At 45.2% G+C, this 14,437-nt stretch overlaps 1 protein-coding gene across 20 annotated transcripts in view; it reads right to left on the bottom strand.

The window, feature by feature from the left end:
• madd (MAP kinase activating death domain) overlaps nt 1-14,437 on the bottom strand; it is a 199,306-nt gene that overhangs the window by 85,937 nt on the left and 98,932 nt on the right. For all 20 annotated transcript variants that reach the window (XM_033038463.1, XM_033038468.1, XM_033038455.1 and 17 more), the window contains 3 exons: nt 11,805-11,998; nt 9,654-9,916; nt 2,302-2,441 (listed from right to left, as the gene is read on the bottom strand). In XM_033038463.1, coding sequence (XP_032894354.1) covers nt 2,302-2,441; nt 9,654-9,916; nt 11,805-11,998 — 597 coding nt within the window. The remainder of the gene's footprint in view (nt 1-2,301; nt 2,442-9,653; nt 9,917-11,804; nt 11,999-14,437) is intronic.

The raw sequence follows: 14,437 nt of genomic DNA, 5'->3' as shown, positions 1-14,437 counted from the left end.
CTCCCTTGTTCCTCCTGTCTAATGACATTGTAATCTGCCTTGCCCCAATGAAGTGCCTTCCCTCAACATCCAGACCGATCCCTATTCAAAACAATCTTAAAATGGGAAGGGGGGGGGGGGGGGGGAGACCGGCCGGGGGACGGACTGGGGAGAGGGGGGGGGGGGGGGGGAGACCAGGGGGGAAGGGTGGAGGGGGGGGGGGGGGGAGACCAGGAGGGAAGAGTAGACCAGCTCTCAGCAGCTGACGCACACAGAACCGTGCATCATCCGCAGAACCACGCCTCATCCGACTGACGGGACAACAGCCCCCAGGCCCACCGCGGAGAAGCACCAACCCCAGCTCACCTCCGCTTCTCCTGCCGGGTCAACTGACAACCCTGTGCGACGACACCAGCGGCCCCAGGCCCACAGAACCCACAGCTAGCGCCAACTCCAGCCCAACCCCTCTCCAACTCCAGAGAAACCCACTCCCCGACGGGCCGCTACGTTCGCCCATGGCCTGGCCAAGCTGCACTCCCTCAGCAGCCACCCCAAGTACAAGCCGTACCTTCGACACGACCGGCTTCTGCCCCTACGGTACCCGCTGCCACTTCATCCATAACCCCGAGGAGCGAGGGCCCTGGCCTCGCCTGCACCAGAGCGCCAGCCTGGGCTCAGCCTCCTCCAGCCCGGCGATCGAATGTGCCGCGCTGCGGGCAGCCTTCAGCCCCGATCTGGAGTTGGAGCTGGCCCAGACTCTGGGCTTGGGGCTGGGCAAGGAGGGGGAAGAGGTTGCTACTGCCGCCAGCACCACCAACAGCACCAGCAGCTCCTGCGAGCGCCCGGCCTATCCATGGCCGGCAGGAGCCCATCCGCAACCTGTCTCTCCAACCAGGGTGACTCCAGCAGCAGCAGCTCCAAGTCGCCTGCCTTCGAGCAGAGCAGGCGGCTGCCCATCTTCAGCAGGATCTCGGTGCCGGACTGAGGGGAGGGGGGTGGAGGTGGAGGGCTGCCGGCCAACCAGGCAGGACAGGCAGAGCCGAGCTGGAGCCAGCGGCTGCAAGTCCAGGGCCGCCCCGCCAGCTCAGGGCTCCCAGGACACCTCCGGACAGGGACGGGACACCGGGGATGGGACGGGTACGGCCCAACAGCAACTCAACAGCATCCGCAGCGACGGAGAGCCGACTCTGACAGGCAGATCAGGGACAGGCAGATCAAAGCTTACAAAAATAATCATCCAGATCTTGAGATTTAAAATACTAATAGATTGAATCTGCTATAATTTTTAGAGATACATTTATATCCTTGTGTTTTTTAAGCAGCAAGATCAAACAGGAAGTCGGGCTGATTTTTAAAAAATCCGTATTTTACAAAGCAAATCCGTATTCTGGTCGCATTTCCGTACAAAATACGGAAAATCCGTACTACTTGGCAGCTCTGTACACCTGACCCTATTTCTAATAATTTTACATTCTTTTATCTCACATTCAGGTACCGCTGTACAGTAATGGTGTTATCCTCACAAGACACGTTCAGTTCATGTACACAAATAAACAAAAATTATTTAACAGAACATTAAATGCAATACAACTCTAATAATTTGATCGTTCGGAAATACTTATGTTCCAGCCTCAGGCATATCAGGACATTGGTTGTTGTGCTTCCTTTAAGGGTCCCATTTCCTGCATACATTTGCACAACGAGGGACATATTTTTAACACTCCCTTGAAACACGTAGTTTACGCGAACATTTATATTACTATGTAACATCTTAAAATAAATAAATATGTTGAGGTATTGCCACAGACAACATCCAAAAGGATCAGAAAATCTGCCAGTTTACCAAAGTCCCAAGGGTACCAAAACAAAGTACTGGAGGAACTCAGTGGGTCAGACAGCTACTGTGAAAGGAATGACAGGCAATTTTTGAGTCAAGACCCTTCTTCAGACAGATTGTAGTGGGGGTTGAAAGCAGGAGAGAGGAGGGTAGAGGTGGCTCAAAGCCTGGCAAGTGATGGGTAGATGCAGGTGTGGGGAGTTTAATTGGCAGATGGGTGGAGTAAGTGACAAAGGTTAGAGGTGAAAAGGAGACAAAGGGAGATCATCAGACAAGGAGAGAAGGAGATTAAAATGGAGATGAAGGGTGGAAGGGAACAGTGTGAAGCACATGTGACCAGCAAAAATAATGGGAAATTTTAATATTCAAACAGGCTGGGTAAGGTAAGCTGGATTGACAAAAATACGTAAGCAAATAAAATGGAGCATACTAAAGCCAACTCTTCTCAACATACCAAACCGTTGGCTAAATAACAATACACTTACTGGCAAATGACATAAATCCTCCAAAGCCCTCGCTGCTGTTGTTGGAAATGGTGGAGTTTGGGGAACTTGCTCGAGAATCAGATTCCACTTCAGAATCACTTGGAAGTCTCAAACTGTTGGGACGAAGCGGCTTCATGGACCTGGAACATGAATAGCTGAGATAAGACTTGGTTTCTATTTCCTTGTGATGCAAGAGGCTCAACTAGTGTATATCAAAGGATTGCAATCAATTCTATTCCCACCTATATGTTCCTGTAAATCAATCATTCTTACTCCGATTCTCCTAACACCCACCAATGCAAGCCAATTAAACCCACCATCTTCTCACATGTTTTGAGTGTGGAGAAATTGGCAGTCTGGGAAGCCCACACGGTCACAGGGAAAATGTGTAAACCCCTCACAGACAGCACCCAAGGTTGGGATCGAACTAGAACTTCTGCACCTGAGGCAGAGTTCTACATGGTGTGCCACCATACCACCCTGCGTACAAGAACATAACTGTAATTGTGAATCTACTCTGCACATTTGCCGGTCTTTATATCCTGGTGATCAGAACAATACACAAAATATCCTAGCCAAGGTACTTTGACAATTTGACAAAGCAAATTGGACACATTTTTACTGGCTTTCAATATTATTGCTCTGGAAAGGAACCCCAATCCTTAAGCTGCTTTTCATGGCCATATTAACAGACAGCACTGGCTTTATTGATGCGTATTGTATTCCCAAATCGCCGTATTACTCCAAATCTCTGCTATGTTCACCCCCCTGACTCTCACCATTTTGAGGTGAAACAGATGCTGCTCTTCAGAGCGATGCCAGATGATGTCACCAAAATGTTGAAGTAAACACTTTTGTTCTACTCCCTTGAGTGTTCAATGTTGCACTGTATGCTGTAAGTTTACAGGCTGAGAAAGGTGGCCTGTCCAGCATCATGGAGAGTAAACAAGCATCAAACTACTCCCTAATTTAATTGCATCAGCTCTCAATGTGCTAACCTAATCTTACCTGTAAACATAACACCTTATCTCAACTATACTAACTGTCATAGGATCTGAGCTCTACAGCATTAATCGTTGTTTTTCTTGCAGTGCACAAAACGCAGTGTACAAAATGTTTTTATTGTGATACACAATTGACAGCTTAAAATGAACTTTATGGATGGTGAAGCAAATGATGTAGGAAAGAACTGCAGATGCTGGTTTAAATCGTACGGAAAACACAAAATGCTGGAGTAACTCAGCAGGACAGGCAGCATCTTTGGAGAGACGGAATAGGTGTCCTGAATCGTTGCCCATTCCTTCTCTCCAGATGTCCTGCTGAGTTACTCCAGCATTTTGTGAAGCGCATGATCACAGTTCCAAGTAATTGCATACATCAAAATCGCTGAGCCTAATTTTGCTGTGCCATGTATAATTCATGCTTTCCCTTTGTAAATGATTCATGCAAGTGCAATAACCACACAATCTGCAACCTACACAAGAAATCGGGCATAAAATACAGGAACAAGCCCGGCACCTGTGCTTCTTAACTGAAAATTTGCTGGAGAGTTCATTAGAATAGAGCCCCTTTAAATTAGCTACCATAAACGTTGAACGTGCCAGTATTGGCCATTTCAAACCAAAGTACAGCCTTTTTTCCCCTCAAGAATAGCCTCCTGCATGATGAAGAGGGGCCAGACCGCCCTCAAAGACAGCTGCAAGACCGAAGACAGAAGCAATCTGCTGAGGAAAGCAGAACTATATCCATTCCATGACCCCACAGTCCAATGTGATAGTTGATGCATTGGATTTAATATTTCAAAACTGGATTTGTGAAAGGGTTTTATTAAAATGGAAAGTAGTTAATTTAGCTCCTTTATTCAAAAGGCAAGGGAGAAACAAATCAGGAAACTCTCGGCCAGTTAGTTCAACGTACCAAAGCAAAAACTTCAAAATTATTATTAAATATATTCTATAGTGGAGTACTGAGAAATTTTCAAGGAAATTAGGCAGAGTCAACATGGTCTTGTGAACAAGAGGTCATGCTTAACCAATTTACCAGCTCTTGGAAGTGACGTGGAAATTAGAATTTCTTGGAAAGGCAAACCAGTGGATGTGTTGAACTTGGATAGCCAGATGTTCCACGCCAAAAATAACCACAGGACATAAAAGTAGGTCTCAACAAACAGCTTAGTCATGCAAGTATAACAGAAAATAGAGGCAAGGCTCTCTCTGGTTGCCAAGACGGAACAAATTATCTGCTACAAGGATCAGTGCTGGAGTCTCAACCTTCCAAAATTTATATAAATGACGATGATAAAGCTACCAAAGGTACAATTGCTAAATTAGCTGACAACACAAATTTAGGCAAAAAAAGTTGCAAGCTACAGGGATATAATGTTGGGCAATTTCACATTTTCTCATAACAGCCTCCATTTATAGGATATTTGTCCATTGATAATCTATATATATATATATATATATATATATATTATACATATTATATATATATTATACATATTATAATATGACTATGACTATGACTACGAATATGACTATGAATATGACTTCATTGGACAAAGTCAGCATGGATTTATGAAAGGAAAATCATGTCTGACGAATCTTATAGAATTTTTCGAGGATGTAACTAGTAGAGTGGATAAGGGAGAACCAGTGGATGTGTTATATCTGGACTTTCAGAAGGCTTTCGACAAGGTCCCACATAAGAGATTAGTATGCAAACTTAAAGCACACGGTATTGGGGGTTCAGTATTGATGTGGATAGAGAACTGGCTGGCAGACAGGAAGCAAAGAGTAGGAGTAAACGGGTCATTTTCAGAATGGCAGGCAGTGACTAGTGAGGTACCTCAAGGCTCAGTGCTGGGACCCCAGCTATTTACAATATATATTAATGATCCGGATGAGGGAATTGAATGCAACATCTCCAAGTTTGCGGATGACACGAAGCTGGGGGGCAGTGTTAGCTGTGAGGGGGATGCTAGGAGGCTGCAAGGTGACTTGGATAGGTTGGGTGAGTGGGCAAATGCATGGCGGATGCAGTATAATGTGGATAAATGTGAGGTTATCCACTTTGGTGGCAAAAATAAGAAAGTAGACTATTATCTGAATGGTGGCCGATTAGGAAAAGGGGAGATGCAACGAGACCTGGGTGTCATGGTACACCAGTCATTGAAAGTAGGCAAGAAGGAGCTGCAGATGCTGGAAGATCGAAGGTACACAAAAATGCTGGAGAAACTCAGCGGGTGCAGCAGCATCTATGGAGCGAAGGAAATAGGCGACGTTTCGGGCCGAAACCCTTCTTCAGACCTTCTTCAGGGTTTCGGCCCGAAACGTCGCCTATTTTCTTCGCTCTCTAGATGCTACTGCACCCGCTGAGTTTCTCCAGCATTTTTGTGTACCTTCGATCTTCCAGCACCTGCAGTTCCTTCTTGAACACTTTGTCTACTCCACTGCGATATCTCCTCAAGGTATGCCTACTTTGAAGAAGTTCTCCTCCTCTCTCCGGAGACAGTTTCACAACCTCCTCCCAGTTTTGCTAGCCCTTGCTGTCTCCTCCCCTTCCTTAACCCTCGAGCTGTCTCCTCCCATCCCCCCGCCCTCGGGCTCCTCCTCCTCCCTTTTTCCTTCCTTCTCCCCCCCACCCTCCATCAGTCTGAAGAAGGGTTTCGGCCCGAAACGTCGCCTATTTCCTTCGCTCCATAGATGCTGCTGCACCCGCTGAGTTTCTCCAGCATTTTTGTGTACCTTTGAAAGTAGGCATGCAGGTGCAGCAGGCAGTGAAGAAAGCAAATGGTATGTTAGCATTCATAGCAAAAGGATTTGAGTATAAGAGCGGGGAGGTTCTACTGCAGTTGAACAGGGTCTTGGTGAGACCACACCTGGAGTATTGCGTACAGTTTTGGTCTCCTAATCTGAGGAAAGACATTCTTGCCATAGAGGGAGTACAGAGAAGGTTCACCAGACTGATTCCTGGGATGGCAGGACTTTCACATGCAGAAAGACTGGATAGATTCGGCTTGTACACGCTGGAATTCAGAAGATTGAGGGGGGATCTTATAGAAACTTACAAAATTCTTAAGGGGTTGGACAGGCTAGATGCAGGAAGATTATTCCCGATGTTGGGGAAGTCCAGAACTAGGGGTCACAGTTTAAGGATAAGAGGGAAGTCTTTTAGGACCGAGATGAGAAAATCATTTTTTACAGAGAGTGGTGAATCTGTGGAATTCTCTGCCACAGAAGGTAGTTGAGGCCAGTTCATTGGCTATATTTAAGAGGGAGTTAGATGTGGCCCTTGTGGCTAAAGGGATCAGGGGGTATGGAGAGAAGGCAGGGATGGGATACTGAGTTGGATGATCAGCCATGATCATATCGAATGGCGGTGCAGGCTCGAAGGGCTGAATGGCCTACTCCTGCACCTATTTTCTATGTTTCTATCTATGTTTCTATATTATATATAAATTATACATAATATATATATAGCATATTGTGGCGGCTCCCAAGGGTCGTGCCATCATACTGTCGAACCCCTGGGCACGGGAGTGGTTCAGTCCGGAGGCGGCCCTTAGCCAGAGGGTTTAAAGGCAGGGGTTTGGGTGCCATCTTTCTCTTGTTTGGTCTTCCCTACAACCGGGAGGAACATAATTAAAGGTGCCTCTCAAAACACCAGACTTCGTGCTTCCTTTTGAGACCCACGCACTACAATATATTATACATATCTATATTACTAAAAGTCTGATCTTGTCCACTCCTGTTGTTCTGTATATTGGTTTTAGAAAAAACGCTGCCACGTACGGCTGTGATTTTTGGCCATCCTACTCAGTCCCCCTCCGCTGCACAGGATAAGAGGATATTTCCCATCGATGAAAAATAAAAGAGTTATTAGTGTTTAAAAAATGTTGAGATTATCTCGCCTGAAGTCCACGCCCCTTCCGGAGGGACTATAAAACCCGGAAGTGTTGAGTGCCTCAGTCAGTCTCTGCAAGATGGGGGAGCGAGAGGGTCACATCTATCAGTCTGAGCTGTGAATAACACTGAACACATGTCAACTAAACTGTGAGTGGTTTTACTAACCTGTCAGTGCCCTTAATGTGGTTTGAAAATATAGTTTGGAAATGCTAAAGCTGCGTTGCCTTTGGTTTGGAAAAGCTAAAGTTGCCTTGCCTTTGGTTTGGAAATGCTAAAGTTGCCTTGCCTTTGGTTTGGAAATGCTAAAGTTGCCTTGCCTTTGGTTTGGAAATGCTAAAGTTGCCTTGCCTAATTAAAGTTGCCTTGCCTAATTAAAGTTGCCTTGCCTAATTAAAGTTGCCTGACCTAATTAAAGTTGCCTGGCCTAATTAAAGTTGCCTGGCCTAATTAAAGTTGCCTGGCCTAATTAAAGTTGCCTGGCTTAATTAAAGTTGCCTGGCCTAATTAAAGTTGCCTGGCCTAATTAAAGTTGCCTTGCCTAATTTAAGTTGCCTGGCCCAATTAAAGTTGCCTGGCCTAATTAAAGTTGCCTTGCCTTCTGCATAATCAAAAGTCTAATCTTGACCAGTTCCTGTTTGCGCTTTCTATTGATTTTAGAAAAAACAGCTATGATTTTTGGACATCTTACTCAGAGTCCCCCTCCGCTCATCAGGTGCCGAGGATTTTTCCCATCGATGAAAAATAAAAGAGTTACTAGTGTTTAAAAAATGTTGAGATTCTCTTTCCTGTCAATCACAGCATGAAGGCCATGCCCCTTCTGGTGGGAGGGGGGAGGGACTATAAAACCCAGAAGTGTGGGCTTGGCTCAGTCTCTGCAAGATGGAGGAGGGAGAGGTCACGACTCGCTGTCTTTAGTGGCCTTGCACCCTGCTGGAAATGGTATGAATGCACTTGAATTTGGTGGCTTTGCATCCCGCTTGAAATAGAATTTCAAGGAATAACCGTGAGTCAACTGCCATCCCACCAGCTGTGAGTGACTGAGCTGCCAGCAGAAGAGGCTTGAGTGACTGAGCCGCCAGCAGAAGAGGCTTGAGTGACTGAGCCGCCAGCCCAAGAATCCATTCGTCCCACAATGTCCATACTAGCCCTCTGTAAACCAGTCCCTTCAGCCCACAACACCCATACTAGCGCTCCAGAAAGCATCCCCCCCCTCCACTGGCCACCAATATTGGAATTGGCGGAGAGGTGGAATATTGCATTGGGGGACCAGTCCTCTCGTGTGATGCTGGGTTTCACTTAGTCTAGTAACTTATAAAACTCTGATCTTGGATGGATGTGTGTGTGTGTGTGTGTGTGTGTGTGTGTGTCTGTGTCTTTTCATATCTGCTCGAAAACCCGACGCAGTAACGGTGACATTTTTACATATTTCATTTGAGATTTACCTCATGATTTCAAAAATCCTCTCATCTGAACGTTCGATTCATTATTTCCTGAGTTTTTTACTAAATTTGTTCACCAATTACATCTTTTTAAAATCTAACTGCTCACCTCGAAAACCCGACTGCCTCTATTTTTCTAATCATCCAAGCTCAACTGTTTTGCCCTTCACTCTAAGAGGGTGCATGTACTGGATTCTTGTCAGCACATTTTTAAAAACATCTCACATTCCTGACATTGCTTTTCTTTCAAACAACCTGCTCCAATCAACTTGAGCAAGTTCATGTCTAATACATTTAAAGTTGGCCTTCCCCATATTTTGAATTTTAACTCGTGTGCCCGCCCTATCTCTATCCATATCTTAAACCTAATAGAACAGTGATCGCTGGTCCCAAAAAGCTAATCTACAAACATTTCATCCACTTGCCCCATCCAATTTCCCAAGACTAGATCAAGCATTGCCCCCTCCCTGTGGGGCCCACAACATAATGCCAGAGGAAACATTCCTGAATAGATTTGACAAATCCTGCCCTGTGTAAACCTTTTGCAACTATGACAATCCCAGTTAATATTGAGAAAGTTAAAATCCCCTACTACGGCAACCGTATTGGTCCTGCAGCTGCCTGCAATCTCCTCGCATATTTGCTCTTCTAATTCTCGTTGACAGTCCCACCTGCCCTTGTTTGGCCATATCCCTCCAAATCTGTCCTATCCATGTACCTGTCTAACTGTTTCTTAAATGTTGGGATAGCCCCTGCCTCAACTACCTCAGCCTGATCTGCCTGACATAGCCTCACGATCTACTTGCACGATCTCCTACTGCATTTAAGGACAACCTTAGCTCCAGAGACGAAGCTTCATCAGCGTTCTATCACTTTCCCTGCAGTGCAATGTCGCAGATTTCTCAAGTCTTCCCTTTCCCAATCCAGCCCTTCCCTATCCCATGGCCTGAAGAATAGACTGTTCTTAGAATTCATTACAATCGCTGCAAACAACATATTCACTCACCGGTTTCCATTGATGGGTTGAACGAAGTTGGGGGTGTAGCTTTCCCCTTGATCATCTTCACCCTCGTCTTCCTCAGCAGGGAAGCCATACTGAGGCTCAAAGTAGGGGTTGTCATAGTCCTTCTGATGGCCCAAACCCTCAGACAAACCATCATTCTCCCGCTGCTCCAAGCTGACTTTAGCAAAAGCCTGAATCGAGGTGGCTGCGATGTGATTGTGGAAAGTCAGAGTTTTTTCATCAGCCTCCACAGAGTCGATGGACTCCTGCAGAGCAGAGACACAGGACAGTAAATCACCTACTCTCACTGAACGGCTACTCCAGCCTGAGGAGGATAGAGGTGTGGGTGAGGCCAGGACCTGAAGTGGTGAGGGATAGGGCCGAGAGTGTAGAGAAGAGGACCGAAAGCATTCACAAACGGGACTTTGTACTTACATGGCTGCAGTAAATTGCAGAGTGATGAGCAGATGGGGGAGATATAACTTGGTGACCGACGGAAGGCAAGAAAGATGTGCACAGGGGAGGGGGAGCCAGATAGATGAGAAGGGGGGGGGGGGGCATTTTACCTGAAATGGGATAATTTAATGCCATTGGGTTATAGGCTAACCAAGCAGCATACGAGATGATGTTCTTCTAGTTTGCATCTAGCCTAACTATGGCAGCAGAGGATGCTGAGGACTTCAACTTTGTCCATTATGGCTAGCAGGAGCTCCCAGTTGCTAGGCACTCCAGTTCCCCTTCCCTGTCTGCCCTCAGCCTTCTCCACTGCAGGGGTGAGATCGCACACAAATTGGAAGAGCAGCACCTCGTATTCCGCTTGGATAGCCTACAACCTGACAGTTTGGACATTAAATCATCCAATTTCAAGTAAAACAACATGCCGTTCACTCAGCCCCCCCCAAGACCTTTCTTTCTGCTTCACCTGCCTCATCCACCTTCCCCATCGGTTCACTCTCTACCTTTCCCAATCTCCAGGTCCCCAATTTTTCCACAATTTTCCCCCCACCCCCCTTCTGGCCACTAATCCTCCCTTTAGTTCAACATTGGCCCCATAGCAGAAGCGTCCACGCCGCGGGGCTGGAAACTGGAAGTATGCCGAGCTAATTCTGCTACCACCATCATCTATTGCAACAAGTGATGGCTCCCACTGGTTGTCGCCGGAAGCTTGCGGCCTTTTCAGGACGGACGATGACAGCGATGTCAACATTTGAAACATGGAAGATGGACACGAAATAAGTAGTTCTACATTTCACTCCCAACTTTGCTTATTTCATTCAACCGTGCACCCTTTTGTCTTCTCAACTTATCACTTCCAATCTTAATAATAATAATAATAATAATAATAATAACTTTATTTATAGAGCACTTTAAAAACAACCACTGTTGCAACAAAGTGCTGTACATGACTAATCATGGACAAAAAATTATTACACGACAATAAAAACATTAAAAAAGAGAGTAAAAACAGTAAAAATAAAAACATTAAAAACACTAAAACAGGAGCAAAGTCTCATGCAGGGTCAAAAGCCAAGGAATATAAATGTGTTTTAATACTGGTTTTGAAGATGGACAGTGAGGGGGCCTGTCTGATGTGCAACGGCAGAGTGTTCCAAAGTGCCGGAGCAGCAACAGAGAAGGCTCTATCCCCTCTGAGCTTCCGCTTAGACCTCGGTACCTCGGTATCTTGGTTACTATCGCCACCCTTCTCTCTCACACTTGACATATTTGTCAATTAACTTGTTGCCCTTCTCATCTCTTTCTACCAGCTATTTCTCCTTTACTCCAGTCACAAAATGTAATCTGTCCATTTCCCTCCACAGATGCTACCTGACCTGCTGAGTTCCTCAAGCAGTTTGGTTTCTGCTCAAGATTCCAGCCTCTGCATCGCTCGTGTCTCCATTTGCACAGGTATTTTGAGATGGAAGAAATATAGCCAAGTGCTGCACAGAGGAATATTCAGAGAGCCAGAGGACACCACAGGAGGCAGCAAGGAAGCAGGTGGAGTCTTTAAGACTCAGAACAGACAGTCACTGGTGGGAATGGAGAGCAATGGCAAAACAATGAAATGGTACTCTGGGGGTCAGAAGAGCTTGTAGAGATTCAAACATAATCCAAGCTTCATTCTTACGGAATACTGAAATGGATCACACTTACATGATTAATTCCCTGTATGACTGTGCTGGGGCTGCTGCTTGCTGTTGTGCTTGAGCTTGAACGAGGATGATTGTTCTCCAGAGAATTTTCACTGTCCAGCCCCTGGTCGTCTGCATCTTCCCGGAATTTCTGAAATCCCTGGAACTCTATCTCACTGGGATCACCAAGGGCAGCATGGGTCAGAGGATCAATATCTGGAATTACAAGACCATGCTCAACACAAAGACAGAGATGGTCAAAACCCCCCATGCACTACCAAATACAGTTCCCAAAATAATTGAAACCTACTTTGCCACAGCCCCCCAATTGAAAACTCGCTGCAAGAAACTAAATGTAGGATCAGACGTATGAGAGGCTGGATGAAAAGTTGATAAATCATTTAAAGATCTCACCCCTGCCCAACTATGCCCTCCCCTCTGAGCCCCACCTCACCATTCCTTCTTTTAATTCAATTCACCCAACTTAAGGATATTAAGAAATAGAAGGAGCGAGCTAGAAAGTCTCTCATGCCCTCTCTGCCATAACCGGCTGATATTAAGCCTCCGTATATCTTTCCTGAACTAACCATTAGACAGTGACTGCCCTAATTTCCAATGTCCTGCCAGTCATTGTCTTGAACACATTCAGTGACTGTGTTCCACAACAGAACATTGACAGAGAAAATTCCAATGAGTCACTCCTCACCAGAAAATAAATGTCTTCTTTGACCTGGACTACTTATTCTGAGATTGGATCCAGGCACCTCAGCCAAGAGCAACATAATCCCTGCATTTATCCTGCCACTGTATGTCACAATGAGATCATCTCTCATTCTTCTCGATTCAAAAGTGTATTGGCCCAGTCTACATAACATCTTCTCAAGAGAACAAACATGAATCCCACAAATTAATCCGGTGAACCCTTATTGCACTCCCTCTTTCAGACGAATACAAGATCTGAATAGAAGTAGTAAGATCAACATTGCCAGGGTCCCACATAATTTCAGTAAGAGTTCTTTATTCTTTTGACTAGTACGTGTCTTTTTCTACCGAAGGCCAACATACCGTTTGCTTTTTCTAATCGCTTTTCATCACCTGCATGTTTGTTCAGTGATTTATGTACAAAGATACCAGATCTATCTGAACACTACCTTGTAATCTCTCCCTCCATTTTTCACGACCAATGTGGATGGATTCCCATCGTTCCACTTCATTTTCATACCTGTTCATTTCGCCTGTCCATACTATATTCTACACTCTGTATATTTTCCCTTTGCTCTAACTATTGTACTTGAGTTTGGTTTGATTGTATTTTTACCTAGTATTATCCGATTTGATTGGATAGCAAGCAAAAGCTTTTCACGATACCTCTGTACACATGACAATAATAAACCTAAACCTATATTTCTTTGAGCAATTCAGCTTCCTCCTCATGGCCCAAACCGCCAAACTTCTATCGACAATGAATTTGGATATAACGCGTTGATTCCCCAAACCAAATCATTCATATGGACCATGTGCTGCCGGGACCTGATGTCCAGCTACCTGGTCTGCACTTCTGTTTGTTTTCTCCCATTTCTCAAAGTGACTGTCATAGAGTCATACAGCATGCAATCAGGTCCTTCAGCCCAACTTTCCCATTTCAACCAAAATATCCCATCTAAATTAGTTCTCTTTGCCTGCGTTTGGCCGATATCCTTCTAAATATTTTCCATATATGTACCCGTCCAAATATCCTTTTAATGTTATTATTGTACCTGTCTCAACCACTTCCTCTGGCAGCCTCCTCCACCTACTCACCACCTGTGTGTGAAAAAGTTACCCCTCACATTCCTATGATAGACAAAAAATGCTGGAGAAACTCAGCGGATGAGGCAGCATCTATGGAGAGAAGGAATAGGCGACGTTTCAGGTCGAGACCTTTCTTCAGTCTGCCTCATCCGCTGAGTTTCTCCAGCATTTTTGTCTATCTTTGATTTTTCCAGCATCTGCAGTTCTTTCTTAAACCTCACATTCCTATTACATCTATCTCTTCTCACCTTAAAACTATGCTTACTAGTTCATAATTCCCGTACTCTGGGAAAAACACTCACCGTAATTATTTCCTACAGGACTTTATACACCTCTATGTGTCAGCCCTCAGGTCCTGCACTCCAAGGATTAAAGTCCCAGCCTATCCAACCTCTCCCAATAGCTCAGGCCTTCAACTTTTGGAAACATCCTCGTAAATCTGCTCGGCACTTTCCAGCTTAAAGGCATCCAACCAAAACTAAACATAATATCCAGGTGCGGCCTCACCAACATTTTGTACAACTGTAACAATGTCCCAACTTCTATATCTAATTCCCTGACTGGTGAAACCCAATGTGCCAAACTCCTGTGACACCACTTTCAGGGAACTATGTACCTCTACTCCTAAATTCCTCTACTATACAACAACTCCCATGGCCCTACCATTCACTTAAGGTCCTGCCCTGGTTTGATCTCCCAAAATGCAACATAACACTTATCTGAATTAAATTCCATTTGCCATTCCTCGCCCACTTGCCCAGTTGATCAAGATGCAGCTGTAATTCTTGATAACCATCTTCAATGTTGACGCAACAATATTATGACATTGTTACCTGCAAACTTACTAATCACTCGTGACACATT

Source organism: Amblyraja radiata, chromosome 20, assembly GCF_010909765.2.
Source record: "Amblyraja radiata isolate CabotCenter1 chromosome 20, sAmbRad1.1.pri, whole genome shotgun sequence".
In the NCBI taxonomy this organism is placed as follows: domain Eukaryota; kingdom Metazoa; phylum Chordata; class Chondrichthyes; order Rajiformes; family Rajidae; genus Amblyraja; species Amblyraja radiata.
Note: the sequence above shows the minus strand (reverse complement) of the source record. Positions and strands in the feature narration are given on the sequence as shown.